Here is a 14,686-nt window from a genome sequence, read left to right as displayed (position 1 = left end):
TGCCTTCACAGGGAACATTTCTATTAATGGAAGTGTGCCTTGGGCTGGAAAAGGTTGGGAAACACTGGTCTAGTCCAGCCAGCCTTTCTGCTGCAGCTGCTCGCTGCTAGCTCTGCTCCCGGCTGTTTTGAACTCATTCCAGTAAAATGTTATTTGTTTTTGCTTCAACCTTCACCCGAATAACACAGCCCCAGGCCCCCAGCGTATTAGTAAAGCTTTGCGTTTCTTTTGACCTGGAGGAAAATGCGTGTCATTGTGCCATAGGTGATGGTGCACCTCCTGTTTTCAAAATCCCAGATCCACCCGTGTTAGGAACAGTCGTGTAACAGCGTTCACACTGGAAGGGGTTACCTAGCCAGGTGGTGATACCTCCAGCACAGGCAGTGTTAAAAGGCAGGTGAGATAACAACACTTGTCTGGGAGGGTGTAGATAGAGACAATCCTGTCTAAAGCAGGGGTTTGGACTATACGTTCCTCAGTCCCTTGCAGTGCTATTTTTCCATTGCTATCTGTGAATGTCAGAGAATAAACTTTGAAAATCTTGAAAATCTCCAATTTCATAGACATTAGGGCTGGAAGGGACCTTGGAAGATCTTTGAGTCCAGCCCCCTGAAATATTATATGTTTCAATAACATTTTTTGTTATCATTTTGACAGGAAAATGTAAGTTGCAATTTTCACAGATAAATGTGTTTCTTTTCCTGACCACCTCTAGTATTGCAGGTCCTGGTGTCCAGAAAGGAGTCTAATGAAAAGTAACTCCGCTGGAGTTAATGAAGTTGCGAAAGCTGGAAATCTTTAGCAGCTGGAAAGCTGCGAAAGCTGGAAATCTTTGATAGGAAATAGCTCTTCACTATTAGCTTCGGGTAATGTTCTTAAATGTGCTTCAGTGACTTAAGTTTCATATTCGCAGTGGCTTACAAGTGTAATATTTCTCCCACTGATGTAATGGGAGATTTACCAGTTGGACTGGACTTAGGGCAATGCCGAGCGCTTTCGACAACTCCACTGAAAGCCACTATTGAAAGTGGAACCAAGGCACTTTTTTTTTTAGTTTTACCTTGTCTTCTACCACATAGGTTACAGCAAAAAGTCCTTTCCCTGAGCAGCTGCCACTTCTTTTGTGGTGGGGAAAATAACTAAATGCAGTGATAATTGATAAGACAGTCTGGTCACTATAGTCTCTGCTTTGCCCAGGTTTGCAAATTGCTGCAAACAGGACTAAACGCACTAGAGAACAGGCTACAGCCGGGGTCTCCAACCTTTTTAAGTAGATCACCTTTGGCATTTAAAAGCAACCCAAGATCTTCTGCATGCTGCTGCACTCCACCCCGCCACCCCCCCCACCCAGCAAAGTTGGGAGGGGGGCAGATCTCAGCAGAGGGAGAAAAAGTTAATTGAGAACATGCCTCCCCAGCAGGTAAGTCCCACCTGCCCGGGGCTCCATTCAACTTACCTCTGCTTCTGCCTCTGCGGCACTGTTCCTCACCACGGGGGCCTGGATCTAGCCCCCATGGACTGATCTGCTGGGCTGGGGCGCACACGTGCATGCGTGCGGGCACTCAGCCCCGCCACTCCAGCCTCGGATCGACTCCAAAAGGCTCCGAGATCTACCGGTGGATGGAGATCCACTGGTTGGTGACCACTGGGCTACAGGGAGCAATCTCATGCTGGTTAGGAGGTCGAAAAGTAACAAGGGATGGACCATTCAGCCTGCCTCTAATTTCTGAGGCTTCTTGCTGTCCCTATTTCACGGAGGAAAAAAAAGACAAGATTTTGTTCAATGTTATTTGTGCAAAACGCTCAGATTCTCAGCTGGGATGGGACCCCGGTGTCCAAAGCGCTGCAGATATTAGCACAGGCAGAGACCGTCCTTGCTTGGAAAAACAAGCTAAATACGTGAGACAGACAAAGCCAGGGGAGGAAAACAAAGGTGAAATGGCCTAAAATCATATAGTCAACCAGTGATGGAGCTGGCAGTCAATCCAGGTCTCCTGCCTCCCAGTTGAGTGCTGTCTCCATGGTGTTTTGTGCATTATAAGTCATGCATTTCCCACTTTGTTTTGGCAGCGGTTTGAGCTGGGAGCCCCGATCCCGCACAGTGGAGCAGGTCCATCTGCGCTGCACCGAGGGCTCGCTGGAATGGATGTACCCGGCCCGTGCCCTGCGTGTCGTTCTGGAGCCCAACCTGTCGAGTGCCAAGCACACCACCGTCTGCATCAAGCCAGCGAGCAACTTCCAGGGTGCCAACATCTACGTGGAGCGCGCGGGGCAGCTGCACCTAGTGGTGAGTGAGGCCGAGGAGACATGGCTGCGCCACGTGTCCTGCTTCAGCACCCACACCCCACAGCGGGTTGCCCTCTTCCTGCAAGCCAGCCCGCAGAGGGACATCAGCCGCAGGACGGCCAGCTTCCAGTACGAACTGCTGAGCAACCAGAGCACTGCCGGCCCCGACATCCAGAAGATGGCACTCGTGGAAGGTAAGGCTGGGACTTCACATATTGCCCCCATCCTCCAGATGGGTCTATTGAGGCCTCTGCAGGAGAAACCCCCAATGCCCGTCCCTCCCTCTGCTGCCTTGTTAAAGCTGCAATATTGACAAGGGAGATGGACACAGTACTGCAATCTAGGGAGCGAGCTCTGCTTCATGCTCCAAGTACTGTGCAAGGGGAAACTCTCCTGACTATTTATCACCTGATTCAAATCCTGGGCATTTGAGCAAGAATTGTTAGAACCTAGGGAGCAATATTTCCTCGAGCACCGAAGGGACTTTGCTGCCCCAGTCCTGCTTTCAGTCCTGCGTTCCTGCATTTAGATGCTGTTGGAAATTTGATGCTGCATCTGTTCCTATGTCTGAAAAAGGCTCCCTTTCCATTAGTTACTGGGGGTCAGATCCACAGGCCACTCAGATCACCGGGGAATCTTCCCAGTTCTGTGCGATCGGGACCCCAGCCCTCGTTGGGAAGGACAACTGCAAAAAGGAGCGCGGGAGCGTGATCCAACCCACAGAATCCACTGGGCGCTGGCCAGGTCTCAAAGAGAGTATTTGATCTACTGCAGAACAGCAAAAGGCTGAGTGCAGGTATCTGGGGCTAGGCAATTAAAGCTATCGCAGCACTTTTCAGCTGGTCTCTCCCCTTCGGTGGTTGCGCAGGGTCTCTGTTCTCAGGAGGAGGCTTAGTAGATCTTTGTTGCTGCTAGCGATTGGGATTTGGAGCATAATTGAAAGTATCCTCTTATTTTAGGGTATGTTTGTAAATAGGTTACCCAGTGCCTGAGGGAGGACACAGGGTTCAAAGACTGAGATCGCTCATTTTATAAAGGACCTGAAAGCTTCCGAACCCTGATTTAAAATGTCAGTGTTTCAGTGTAATCCTTTCTGCCGCTCTGTCCTATAAGAAGGATGCAGCTTTCCAAGCATTGGCCATAGCAGGAGGTGGGCAGAAGAGGTTACAGAACTGCTAAGGGTTATAACTGTAGCAACAAACTCCTTTTAGCGCTGCATCCTAGCACTGCAAAAATCCCAGTAACATTCATCTGGGAACAAATTAGGATTTGGGCTTAGCAAAAACAAGCAAAAAAATCCCACTAAAATTGTTAACATTTTCAAGCATCACAGTAGATGGAGGAGCAAAGCACATGTTGCATGCTGCTCTGTTCCACTGATCAGTCTAAGAAAGGGCTTTAAGATGCTGTGGTAGCAAAGGGTGGACCCAAGAAATCCGTCCTAGTTCTAGGTTTCTATTTCTTCAGTTGTGTGTGTATAGTAAAAAAAAAATGATTTTGGGTCTGACCCAAAGGCACTGAAATCAAGATATCAGGTCCACACCCCTTTGGATCCGTCACTAGCCCGTTAGGAATAATCATTGTATTTGTAAGTAACTGCGTCCCTTCTTCTTCAGCGATGTGCCGCCCTTGTGATGACATGGAGCTTCTCATGGCCATTTGCAGCAGTGACTTTGGTAAGCAGACTTTCATAACGTTGTGACTTCCTTTGCTGCCACTTTGAATACTTCGATCTTTCTGCTTCCTGGTGTCAGAGCCTCACTGGCTTGTGTCAAAACAGTTTGACGGAGCGAAAAAAATGAAACCTTAAAAAAGAAAAAGGTGGTTGAGGAAAGGGTGAGGGCAAGCAAAAGGGAGGGTAAGCACATTTCTGTCCACCCACACTACACGCTCTCTCACACTAGCCTAGAGAGGTTTGCTTGAATCATTGTATCAGCTGATTTCTTGCTCTTGTATTCTTTGTGTGTATACACACACACACACACACACACACTATTTTTTGCCTCCACCAATCTGATTCTGCAGATGAGCACAAGTGGATTTTTTTTTTTTTTTTTTTTTTTGTCCCCTAATCTGCTGTCATTTTAACTGTTGTGAAGAAATTAAAGTGATCCTTGTGAGGTCCGTTCCCTGCTAATTTTGCTCTAGCTCTGCTTGCTGTACCCTTTATTAAACCTTCCAGAAGCAAATTCAATTTACGCAGATTTTATAGGTAAAAACAAATTCTAGGGACCTGCCCTTGCACTCACTGGAGTCAGCGGCACCTAGCCGTCCTGTTTCCTCCCACAAAGGTTCCTTAGCCCTGATGAGCTGAAGGGCCGATGCCTTGGAGCTGGACTCGCATTTAAAACGGTACCTGTTCTCCCATGGCAAAATCACCTATAACTTTATAGATGTCCTTTGTATGTTCCCGTCCATCCTGACCCTCTTTTCCTAACCGTTCTCTCAGTAGTGTAACGCACGCACACATGTACATACGTGTAATGGGAACAGAAGGAGTCAATTGTTTCTGATTTAGTCCATTTGTATGAAATGATTTATAGTTGATTAATGGAGCACTCTTTCAGGCACATGCATTGAAAGAAAGAAAAGCAGCTGTATGCTAGAAAATGATAAATAAGGGAAAATGTTAACACACTGGCGTAGAAAAGGCTTTCTTTAGCCCTTCTTTTTATTTAATTTGGCAAGGTCAATATTGATCTGTTATTTCTCAATATTTTCTCTTGCTCCAAACTAAGATATGGTAAAAATCAGATATTGTACTGATTTTTTTCTCAGTACCCAGAATCTGTTACTTTAATTATACTGCTACAGCCAATACCATGCAACCACCCACATGTGGACACAGCTATATGGCGATAAAAGAATCAAAAGGAATAAGTGATAGTGGCACACATGATCCTTATACCAGAATAACTGCCTGCAATAGCGGTTGTACTACTATTTCTACCTTAGTAAAATAATTGCCTGCCAACATACTAATATGAAGACAGGGTATTGCCCACACCTTGTTATTAAAAGAGGTCTTTGCAGATCATTTTTCTTCATTATTTGAATTAATTGGTGCAATCTGTCCCATTGTTTCTACTTGATGAAGTTATCAGTTCCCATGCAAACGGCTCTCCCTCCATGCAGCCTGGAACACCAGAGACTGACAGATGTGGAGGCCCAGGGCACACAATGGGGGGCATTTATACTTAGCATCAACAGACCAGAAGAAATAGCCCTTTGAACTGACTCTATTTATGGCCTGACTTCCTTGCCCTAAGCTCACAAATCGCTATCATCAACTTCTTTGATTAGAGAAAATAGCTGCTAATGAAAGTGTAAATGACACCGGGCGTGAATAAGGGCTTTATAGTTATTCCTAAGGAGGAGGTCTTCAGTCACTAGGCCCTGAGCAGCACAGGAGCAAGTTTGAGCAAGAGGAACAAGTGCATTATAGCTTGTCAATAGACTGGACTGCATCTTATTAAAGATGCTCACACAAAGCAGGAGATGAAGAGCAGAGCAGAGACATCTGTTAGGCTAAGCACAAGAAGCTCTTGGAAATGAAATTAGCTAAAGAAGAGCCTGGAATTCCCAGAAATCAGCATTTTGTGCCCGTGATAGTAATGAGGAGATTGTCCCAAACAGGAGGAGTTAAATGCCAGATCCTTCGCACAGTCCCAGCTAAATCTGTAACCTCTCGCGTGTTCAACCGCTGCCGGCAGAACGGCTTCAGGTAAGGAAAGCAGACCGCAGTTCCAAGCAGCTCCTAGTTCAGATCCAGCTGCAGGCATCTGTTCCCTCCAGCAAGGCGCTCCCGGGGAAATGTTAGGCACGTGGCTCAGTGGTACTGAATGCGCCCCGCCAGCTTCTGCAACCTGAAATACGATTTACCGGCTGTGCCGTAACCAACTTGTCTATCTTCTTCACATCTAGTGGTGAGAGGATCCATCCGAAACGTGTCCCATGACCCTGAGAATCACATGTCACAGGTCGAAGTCGGCGTCCAAAAAGTCTACCGGCAGAAAAACAGAATCTTTCAGCAGGATGAAGCGACCGGTGAATGGAGGGGCCCCATAAAAACCCTGCTGCAGTGCAGGGTGAAGCAAGGGGCCGGAGAGTTTCTTTTCACTGGCAGCGAACATTTTGGTGAAGCGTGGCTGGGCTGTGCCCCGAGGTTTAAAGACTTCATTTCCATTTACCAGACAGCCAGAGAAAGGGGAACAAACCCGTGTGAATTCCAGTTTAACTGAAACGTCTCCTCCAGGAGGCGAGAACAAGGTGCTCTCCTTGTCAGTCCCGTGTCCAGGGGCTGAGCAGGAGGTTGGGCCAAGGCCGAAGAGTAAGATTTCACTAGATCCGAGGCTGGGAGGACCCCTTGGAGGTCGTGGTTCTGAAAATGGTCAAACTAGGACCGGGAATCCACAAGTGGTTTAGTTTTGTGAACTTTCTCTCCCTAGTGACTCAAGTGCAGGTGGCTGTCCTGCCTTCAAGGGAGATGTATGTGTTTAAAAGCCACGTCTGAGACAGCTCCCTTGATTAGGGGGAGATTCCCCCAAGTGAGTACCTTATCTGTACTGTGCTTTTCCATGGCCGGTTTCCCTCCTCGCTTCTCCTTCCATCTCTGTTTCAGTTTTTCACCCAGCTGATCCTCCCCACCGTCTCTGCCTGGCGCTGTCCTGCCCACAATACAAACTTGTCGACAGTTTGAGCTGAACAGCGAAGCTTCACGGGATAACCCAGAGTTTGTCCAGTCTACCTGTGGTCCCTCTATCGAGACCGCTGTACTGGGAAATGGAAGTGCATTTAAAACAGGGCGGTCAGGTGTTAGCACTCTCCAAGTGCCATACCGCGATCCCCTTCCCCTGTCCGATCTCCTACTCTGCTTTCTGCTCCCTGCCCTGTACTCTGCCCAATCTGCTGTTATTTTTTCTGCTCTTCACCCTATATGCCACTGCGCTGCCTGCGTCTGTCCAGTCCACTCCCCAGTCTGCCTTATGCCAGGCGCATCGGCTTTCTGTACCATCTGTGGCACGCAAGCCCGAGGCTGGCCACCCCTGCATTAAAAACACATGCTAATTAGCCTTCTGGGGCAGAATCCCAGCTGGTTTAAATCCTTGGTACATCATTAACTTCAGGGCAGCTACACTGCTGTGCAACAGAAAACGCCTTTAATGTAGATAAGAACTGTCACAATTAACATTACGTTGGTCCCGGTTATCACCATCATCATAGGTCACGCGATCCTGCCTTGCGCACAGTTTCTGGGAGAGATACTGGTAAAACTCCTGTTTTTCCAATGTGAGTCCTGCCTGCATGCAAAATGCAGGGTTGGTTCCCGATGCATTTGACTCTCAGTGGGCTAGAGCCAGCAGTTGGAAAGCAGAAGGTGACAACGTGGAGAGAAGTGATGAATGTCTAGTTTCAAAAACACATAACGATGTTCATTTTACTGAATTTTAAGAAGACATAGATAAATGCTGTGATTAAGATTTTTTCACTGAGCGAGGTTGCTTACTTAGAGGTTTTTGCACTGTGAACTTTTCCGGGATAAATGCGCAGAAGTTTGGAGTTTGGTTGGTTTCACTATAAAGTTTCAAAGAAAGCTGCATCCACCCCACAGTCAGTAGCTGCTCTGATATGCTGAAGTACATCTCCACCGAACATCCTTTATATGACTTTTAGATTTCACAGATGACTGGGTTAGTCTAAAGGTCAGTGTTTGCTCTGAAAGGTGAGGAAGGATGAGTGCAGCCTGAATTTCCATGTGGTACTTTGCACTTTCAAGCATTGTGTTTCATTGTGTTTGCTGTTAGATTAGGAACACGTCTATTTTATTCTGCCTGTCTGTATATTTGGGATCAAAGCTGTAAAGGTTGATTTTGTGAATTATTGTGTATTTGTTTTGCTTTTTCTTACAAAGGCCCTTAGCTACATGTCAGCAGTACAGTTAATCTTTGTTTTCAGAATCACTTGGAAAGACTAAGCTACTAGAAAAACTTGTCGTACTATAAAAGTGATGTAGTGAGTGTTAGGGTTTTATTAAATAAAAATTTCCCAGCATGAAACTCAATGTTGTACAAGATATTTGCCTCTATAGGCATGTGGTTTTGATATTTAATATGCAATTATTAGTCTTTCAGTTAGCAGCATGAACCCCTTGCCATGGACAGGAGATCACGCACCTGTTGGTTGGATTCATATTGTAGTTGGTCTGCACTCTGTCTTCCCCCTACTTTGCATAGAGTTGAGATCCCAAAATTAAGACACTGTCCTAAGTAACAAACAGAGCTGGTTGACCATTTTCAAGTGGGGGAAAAATGGTCTTTCTTGGAAATTTTCATCTTCTAGCTTTTCCAACAACTAAAAAAACCCCTGTAAAAAACTTGTTTCCCCATTTTTCCTTCCCAACCAGTTTTCCCTGTGGCAAAACAGAAAAAAGAAAGGAAGGAGGGGAATAAAAATACTGCAAAAAAACCCCAAACAAGACATGAAACCTGCAGAATGAATGCGACTTTGCAATGCTCACAAGTTCTTTATGAAAACATTGCTGGTTTTGAGCCCACTGCACTAAGAGACCCAGGTTGTAACACAGACGCTTGGAGATAATAAAGACTTCAGAAGAATGTCATCTCCCATATATTTGCTAACCCCTCTAGGTGATCATTTGTACTATGTAGATAGTACCGATCTAGACCTCAACGTTTAGTTATGCTGGTATGGGTACAACTTCCCATGCTTACCTCAAGTCCAACCTTGTTTCCACAGCAAGATTGAGGATAGCTAGATTTAGATTAGGCTACTAGAGTAGCAGATGGACAAAACACGCTAAATATTTCACTTCAGATAATATGGCGGGTTAGGACCACTGAACAAGCAACAAAGGAGTTAAAGAGTAGCATAAGTTCAGGTCACACAACGTTCAGTTTTCCTAACTTTACTGGCACTACGAGGTAGATGGCTGCTAATTAACCTAATGTATTCAGTGGTTCTGGCTAAATCAAGATCTTTTCAATTTGCTTCCTCGCTTTTTTTTTTTAATGATCTGATTTGGGAAGCCTGCAAGGACAGTACAAGGTTTCCTAAGAGCTTTTTTTCTATTTAAAGTACCACAGATACTGTTTCTTCCCCTAGCTTCATACCACACGCAGTTTCATACTTAATCATATAGTCTGTTCTCTACCCATGTAGAATAAAAGGTAAGGGGAAGACTTTTCCTTGCATTATCTGGATTTGCCTCTATAATAGGAGCCAATGATTGCATTCATGTGCTCATTATAGTCTTCCTGGACAATAAGGGGTTATACAGACCTAGACAAAGCAAATTATGCAAGCAGTTTGTAATGCGCACAACTTCATTATGTTTGGCACTGAATGTATCTTAGGTTCACCCATGTCGCAATCACTTGCCCTCTTTGCAAAAGAATAGGCAGAGACTAATTGTGTGTCAAAGGCATGAAGCACTCGAAAGGAAAAGGCAATAAAAAATAGAGCTAATTTACAAAGAGAGAAAGGTAGGTCGAGAATAAGAACTACATAGCATCAGAGGTAGAGAGTGCACGGGAGTGTCGGCTGCAGATGGCCACAATTTCTGCTTGGTAGATAGATTCAACCTCATCTGTTAGAAATGAGAGGGAGAAAAGACCTTCCCCGTGAAACCTGCAATAGTGGATGGATCAAAATCCTCATGGAAAAGTCCCATCCTAACAGGGCTATAACTAGTGAGGCTTTACAGAAACTACTGTAGAGAAAGCCATATTTGTTCCATGAATTCCTGCTCCTTCAGCGCTTAGGTGCTGGGGTGTGGGACTTCTCTTAAAGCAGGACCCAGACCTTGCTGAGAGGAGGCACCCACCTGAGCCAGGATTTGAACTGACAGCAGCATTGCTTGCAGTACAAAGCACAGAGTGCTTTGTTCCTGGGGGAACAGGAGGAAATGTCCTTGGCCAAGAAGTCAGAGACCTGGTTTCTCAGCTTCCCCTGCCACCCAGGGGGGATTTGAATGCACGTCTTCCATTTCCTAAGAGTGTGCCCTAGCCAAGTGAGGGGCAAGCATTTTGGCAGGTGCACCACAAATTAGCCCTGCCCCCTCCCCACCTGCCACTCTGATCCCTTCCCTATGCCTGATCTGCTGCTCTGCTCCTTGCCATGTGCTCCCTATCTGATCTGCTGCTGCGTTTTCTGCACCCTGACCTACCTGCCTCTGTGCTGCCTGTCCCTTCCCCATCTGCAGCGTGTCACGCACTGATGGTGCTGCTTGGCATGCACATGCTGCAAGTTGGCTGCTCCTGTCCTAAGCCACAGAGCTTCTGCTGGGCTGTGCGAAGACTTCCCCCTATGCAAAGTCAGTTCAGAGCACTGCATTCAGCCAGGCCTAGGCACCTAGGGATCTTCTCAGGCCTAAATGGAAGTGCCTATTCAGTTGAGGCATCTAAGCTGTTTTGCGACTGCTGACTATGCGCTCTTATTTGTTCTACTCTTTGCAAGCTAGGTGCTTAAATTCTACCTTGGTCCTGTTTAGGTGCCTGCAAGGTCTATTTGGATCTGGGTCTGCATGTGTGTGTACTGCTGCTGCTAGCACCTCAACTGTTGAGGTAAACCCTTCACCCTTTAACCTCTGAAAGTAGTTGGGGGTCTTTTCCTTGGGTTCTCTGAATTAGTATCTGCAGTACTAGGCACCTCATGCACTCCCTTTCTCTGCTTCTATTTTTTAATCAAACCATTCAGTAATCGAGCATTGTATTTTCAGACCATATTTCAGTGGTAGCAGAGAGAGGATATCGGATCTATTTGTATGCTATGGGTGTGTCTACACGGGAGGTTTAGAGTGCAGTAGACTCATTCCACTGCGCATTAGTGCAGTGGGCAAAACCCGTGCTAATGCGCAGTAGATTGTCTACTATGCATTACCATCACATAAAGACCATTCATTTGTGCTAATGCCCAGTAGTGCCGAGTACAGTGCATTAAGTTAGTACCTGTCATTACAAATACTAAATTTAAATGTGCCATAATTATGGCACATTAATGCACGTGTCAATGTGTGCCCTATGTGTAACACCAATAAGAAGCCTCCTGATGCTATCAAGCATGCCTATTAATAAGTTTTAGACCTGTCTTTTTTCAGATAGTTTAATACTGGTAATGAGAGAGGATCATAATCCAGTGTATAGAGCATAAGAGCCATACTGAGGAGACCTGATTCGAATCCATTCCTTTCCTCACCTCGTTCTGCCAGTCTGTAAACAAGAAGCTGATCCGTCTACCTAACTCTACACAGGATTTGAACAAAGCAGTTAAACACGCAAGGACTAGACGTCTTTCAGACATCTCTCCGACTGGACAAGTTATGAGTGGTGAGCTTGGCAGCAAGAAGTAAGTAGATAAAAGTGAGATTTGCTAATTTTGTGCATCTGGAGATGCAGGCACACACACTTTCCCTCACTGCATCTTGTGAAGGACTCTTAACATTTCTTTAAAATAAAATGAAGTGACTTTAGTCCTATAGGATTAATAAAGAATGTGGTGGCACTGATACTTCAAGCAATTGCCTTCACTTCTGAGCAAGTAAAACCTTGCTAATTCTTTTGGGCAACCACCTGAGATGAACACGATGCCCACGAGGAGCGGCACTGCTCCTGATTAGATTGCATGAGCATTGTTATTGCACCGTATAGCATGATGGTTACCTTGTGTTAAGTATGAATAATTACAGCAAAATTGGTAGACAAGGTTCTTTGAATAATTACAGCAAAATTGTTACGCTCTGCCACAATTTCAAGATCAGGCGTTTCAGGTGCCTGAAAATCAGCTGTCATGTGATGGCATGCATTTACAGGGGGAGGCTATTTTGCAGATATTGTGCCATTCCTCACAAAATCTTGCAACCTGTTCCAGACATTTCCAGTCCATTCAGCTGCTGTCAAGATAATCCTATCTAAATCTTCCTGTTTTTGCCTTCCATATACAGCGCTTTGTGCATCTAATCCTCTCCCAGTCATTGGAGCATGCAACACTCTACAGGATCAGGCCCATAAAAAGCAGCACAGTGTGGCTACTGGCTACGTCCATGTCCTGAAGCATGACTGTTGCCTGGGAGCAAGTCCTCTTCCTCCATGAAAAACAATTTGATTAAATAAAAAAAAAAAAGACCTGAGACAGAAATTGTGGCACAGCTATTTAAAAATATGAGCTATTTCCAATGAATGAAACGCACAAACACAAGTCTGCTCCCTAAAGTTCTCTTGAATCATTTTGGGATCAAGAATCGCTCGCATTGGATTTTTCACCTAAATTATCTGCCTCTTTTCAATTAGCTTTTATTATTTTAATGGGGGCTCCTCCCTCCCTCCCCCAGCACTCTGGCCTCGCTCACATAATTGCCTATATTTTATGTAAATGGAATTGTTACACCGTAAAATGATATACAAATGTGTCTACCACACAAAGTCCAATAAAGGGCCTGAATAAACCCATTATTTACAATGTAACGGCATCTGATAGCAGCCTGGGAAACACAGGGCTGACAGATGTGAGCCCGTGACAAGGCTTGAAAAAATGTGAATGAGGAGGGCTCCGATAGACCACAATTAATTGACTTTTAAAATAACTCCTTTTTTCACAGTTCTACTTGGCTGAGCAAGATTCACAAATTGCTGTCTTGAACTTTTTAATGGGACAAAATAGCTGCCAATGAAAGTCTAAATGACATGGACTTTGAATAGGAGTCATACAATGACCACACCGTGACATGTTTTTAACTGACATATTGATTATTTGAGAAGTAGCAGCCACTCAATTGAAGGCAGGAAGGGGGCCAAGGGAGTGGGGGGAGGAGAGGAGAGGAGAGGCAGGCGGTGAATGCTTTCAGCTCTGGGAAGGCTAAAAATGATTTCATGTCAGGAAGGGGAATAATATTTGGCAACGTATCTTCTTATAGAGGCTTCCATGCACGTGTCTGTAGGATGTCATTAGAGAGCTGATCTGGTACAAAATACAAATCTACTGAAGCCAATGGAGTGAAAACGGCATGAGTCAGTTCACCTCTTCTAGACTCTCATCCCCAACATTACGTGCATCTGGGTAATGAGCATATTATAAGACTGCTACTTTTGCTCTGTCCCCCCAGGTTCAGGTTTGCGGTCCTTGCTCTGCAAAGGTCTGCGCATGCACATCTTTTTAAAGCATACGCCGAACTGGCCTTCTTCATCGCATCGTCTGCAAACAAGCAGACTGTCTCTCTGAAAAAAAAGAGTTGTGAAATGTCCGTGAAACAAAGGTGCCTGCCACCTAGAACGTATGTTATAAACCCACACCTGAGAGAGACTTTTGGGGCTGAGGATGACACTGCGCAGTCGGACAGGAGGGCATATTGGCATCTTACCACGCACAGCAGGACCGTGGCTCAGCCCCTGCTCTTGTGTTAACCCCTTTGGTTTCTTAAAGGTTTTTTAAAATGTAAAATACTAAGACCGTGACAGATTTTCAAACGCGCTGTGCATGTGTGAACCATCCCTGAGTCTCATCGCCTCTAGCAGCCAGTGTGAGGCACATCACATCCACCTGCGGTCCCCAACACAGAGCACTGCCAGCACTTCAAACCAGACCCCCTACCAAAGCCATGATGTTCCCATGCATGCCCACAGTGCTTCCCAGGAGGAGAGACTTTATAATGTGAGACAGGATGAACTGCTAGAAGGTGCTCTGATGTGTTGGGATGAGGGCAGGACAAGACCTGAGTAGAACAGAATTTTTTATTTTGGTGAGAAAGTCAAACCAATAGATATAAACTTTCACTTATTTTCCTCTTTTCTTTATTTTAGGCCTACAGGATGGCAGGGGGAAAAAACCTTGGCTTCCTTGACTTTTTCAGTGACAAACCAAAGAGGTGCCGTGCTGGAAAGGGAACACCGGTGTGGGAGCCTAGACCCAGGTCAGTCCCATACAGCTTTTACCTCTAGGTGGGACTCAAGGCAGTCGCTCCAGAATCTCCCTTTCTGACCTTGTTGCAGTTCAAGTGTTCAATGCAATATCAGCAGGTGATGCTGCTGGGGTGCTACCTCGTATGTAAAACCAAAGTCCTCCCCACACCTAGTCATTAGCAATTCCCTGCTGCTTTTTACACAGGTGGAGAAAAGTCCCAGTAGTGTCAACTGATTTCAGTCCTCACTAAGCCCCCCGGCAGCTTCATTGGGTAGGATGTTCTCTACTCTCTTCCTGACCAGGGATGTGGCATGGCTGTGTGTTGGTGGATAGTTAGTGTTCAGGTATTCAGAGTACGGATGCATTCAGTGCTAGATGAGAAATGACCTCGAGGAAGTGCTGTAGGACTGCTTAGGCTATGAGATGCTGTTCTCTTCTCCATCCCCACAGCCTCCACTCATCCAGTGAATGCTGAGCCATGTGTACCATG

General features: G+C 45.6%; 1 protein-coding gene across 1 annotated transcript; it reads left to right on the top strand.

The window, feature by feature from the left end:
• The first annotated feature begins 2,071 nt into the window (after positions 1 to 2,071).
• Positions 2,072 to 8,347, top strand: LOC106737597 (meteorin-like protein). Its single transcript, XM_014601773.3, has 3 exons — positions 2,072 to 2,480; positions 3,903 to 3,962; positions 6,211 to 8,347. Exons 1-3 carry the CDS (start codon positions 2,147 to 2,149, stop codon positions 6,525 to 6,527), a joined length of 711 nt encoding a protein of 236 aa, XP_014457259.2. The 5' UTR covers positions 2,072 to 2,146; the 3' UTR covers positions 6,528 to 8,347.
• Positions 8,348 to 14,686: the final 6,339 nt, after the last annotated feature.

This window comes from Alligator mississippiensis, chromosome 8 (genome assembly GCF_030867095.1).
Source record: "Alligator mississippiensis isolate rAllMis1 chromosome 8, rAllMis1, whole genome shotgun sequence".
NCBI lineage: Eukaryota > Metazoa > Chordata > Crocodylia > Alligatoridae > Alligator > Alligator mississippiensis.
The sequence above is the reverse complement of the archived record's forward strand: the minus strand, read 5'-3'. Positions and strand labels throughout refer to the sequence as shown.

What these genes read in the sequence shown, in the direction of transcription:
- LOC106737597 (XM_014601773.3), top strand. Translation starts at nt 2,147, where the DNA reads ATGTACCCGGCCCGTGCCCTGCGTGTCGTTCTGGAGCCCAACCTGTCG. An exon ending in GAAGATGGCACTCGTGGAAG is followed by an intron (nt 2,481 to 3,902) that starts GTAAGGCTGGGA and finishes CTTCTTCTTCAG; the next exon opens with CGATGTGCCGCCCTTGTGAT. An exon ending in CATTTGCAGCAGTGACTTTG is followed by an intron (nt 3,963 to 6,210) that starts GTAAGCAGACTT and finishes CTTCACATCTAG; the next exon opens with TGGTGAGAGGATCCATCCGA.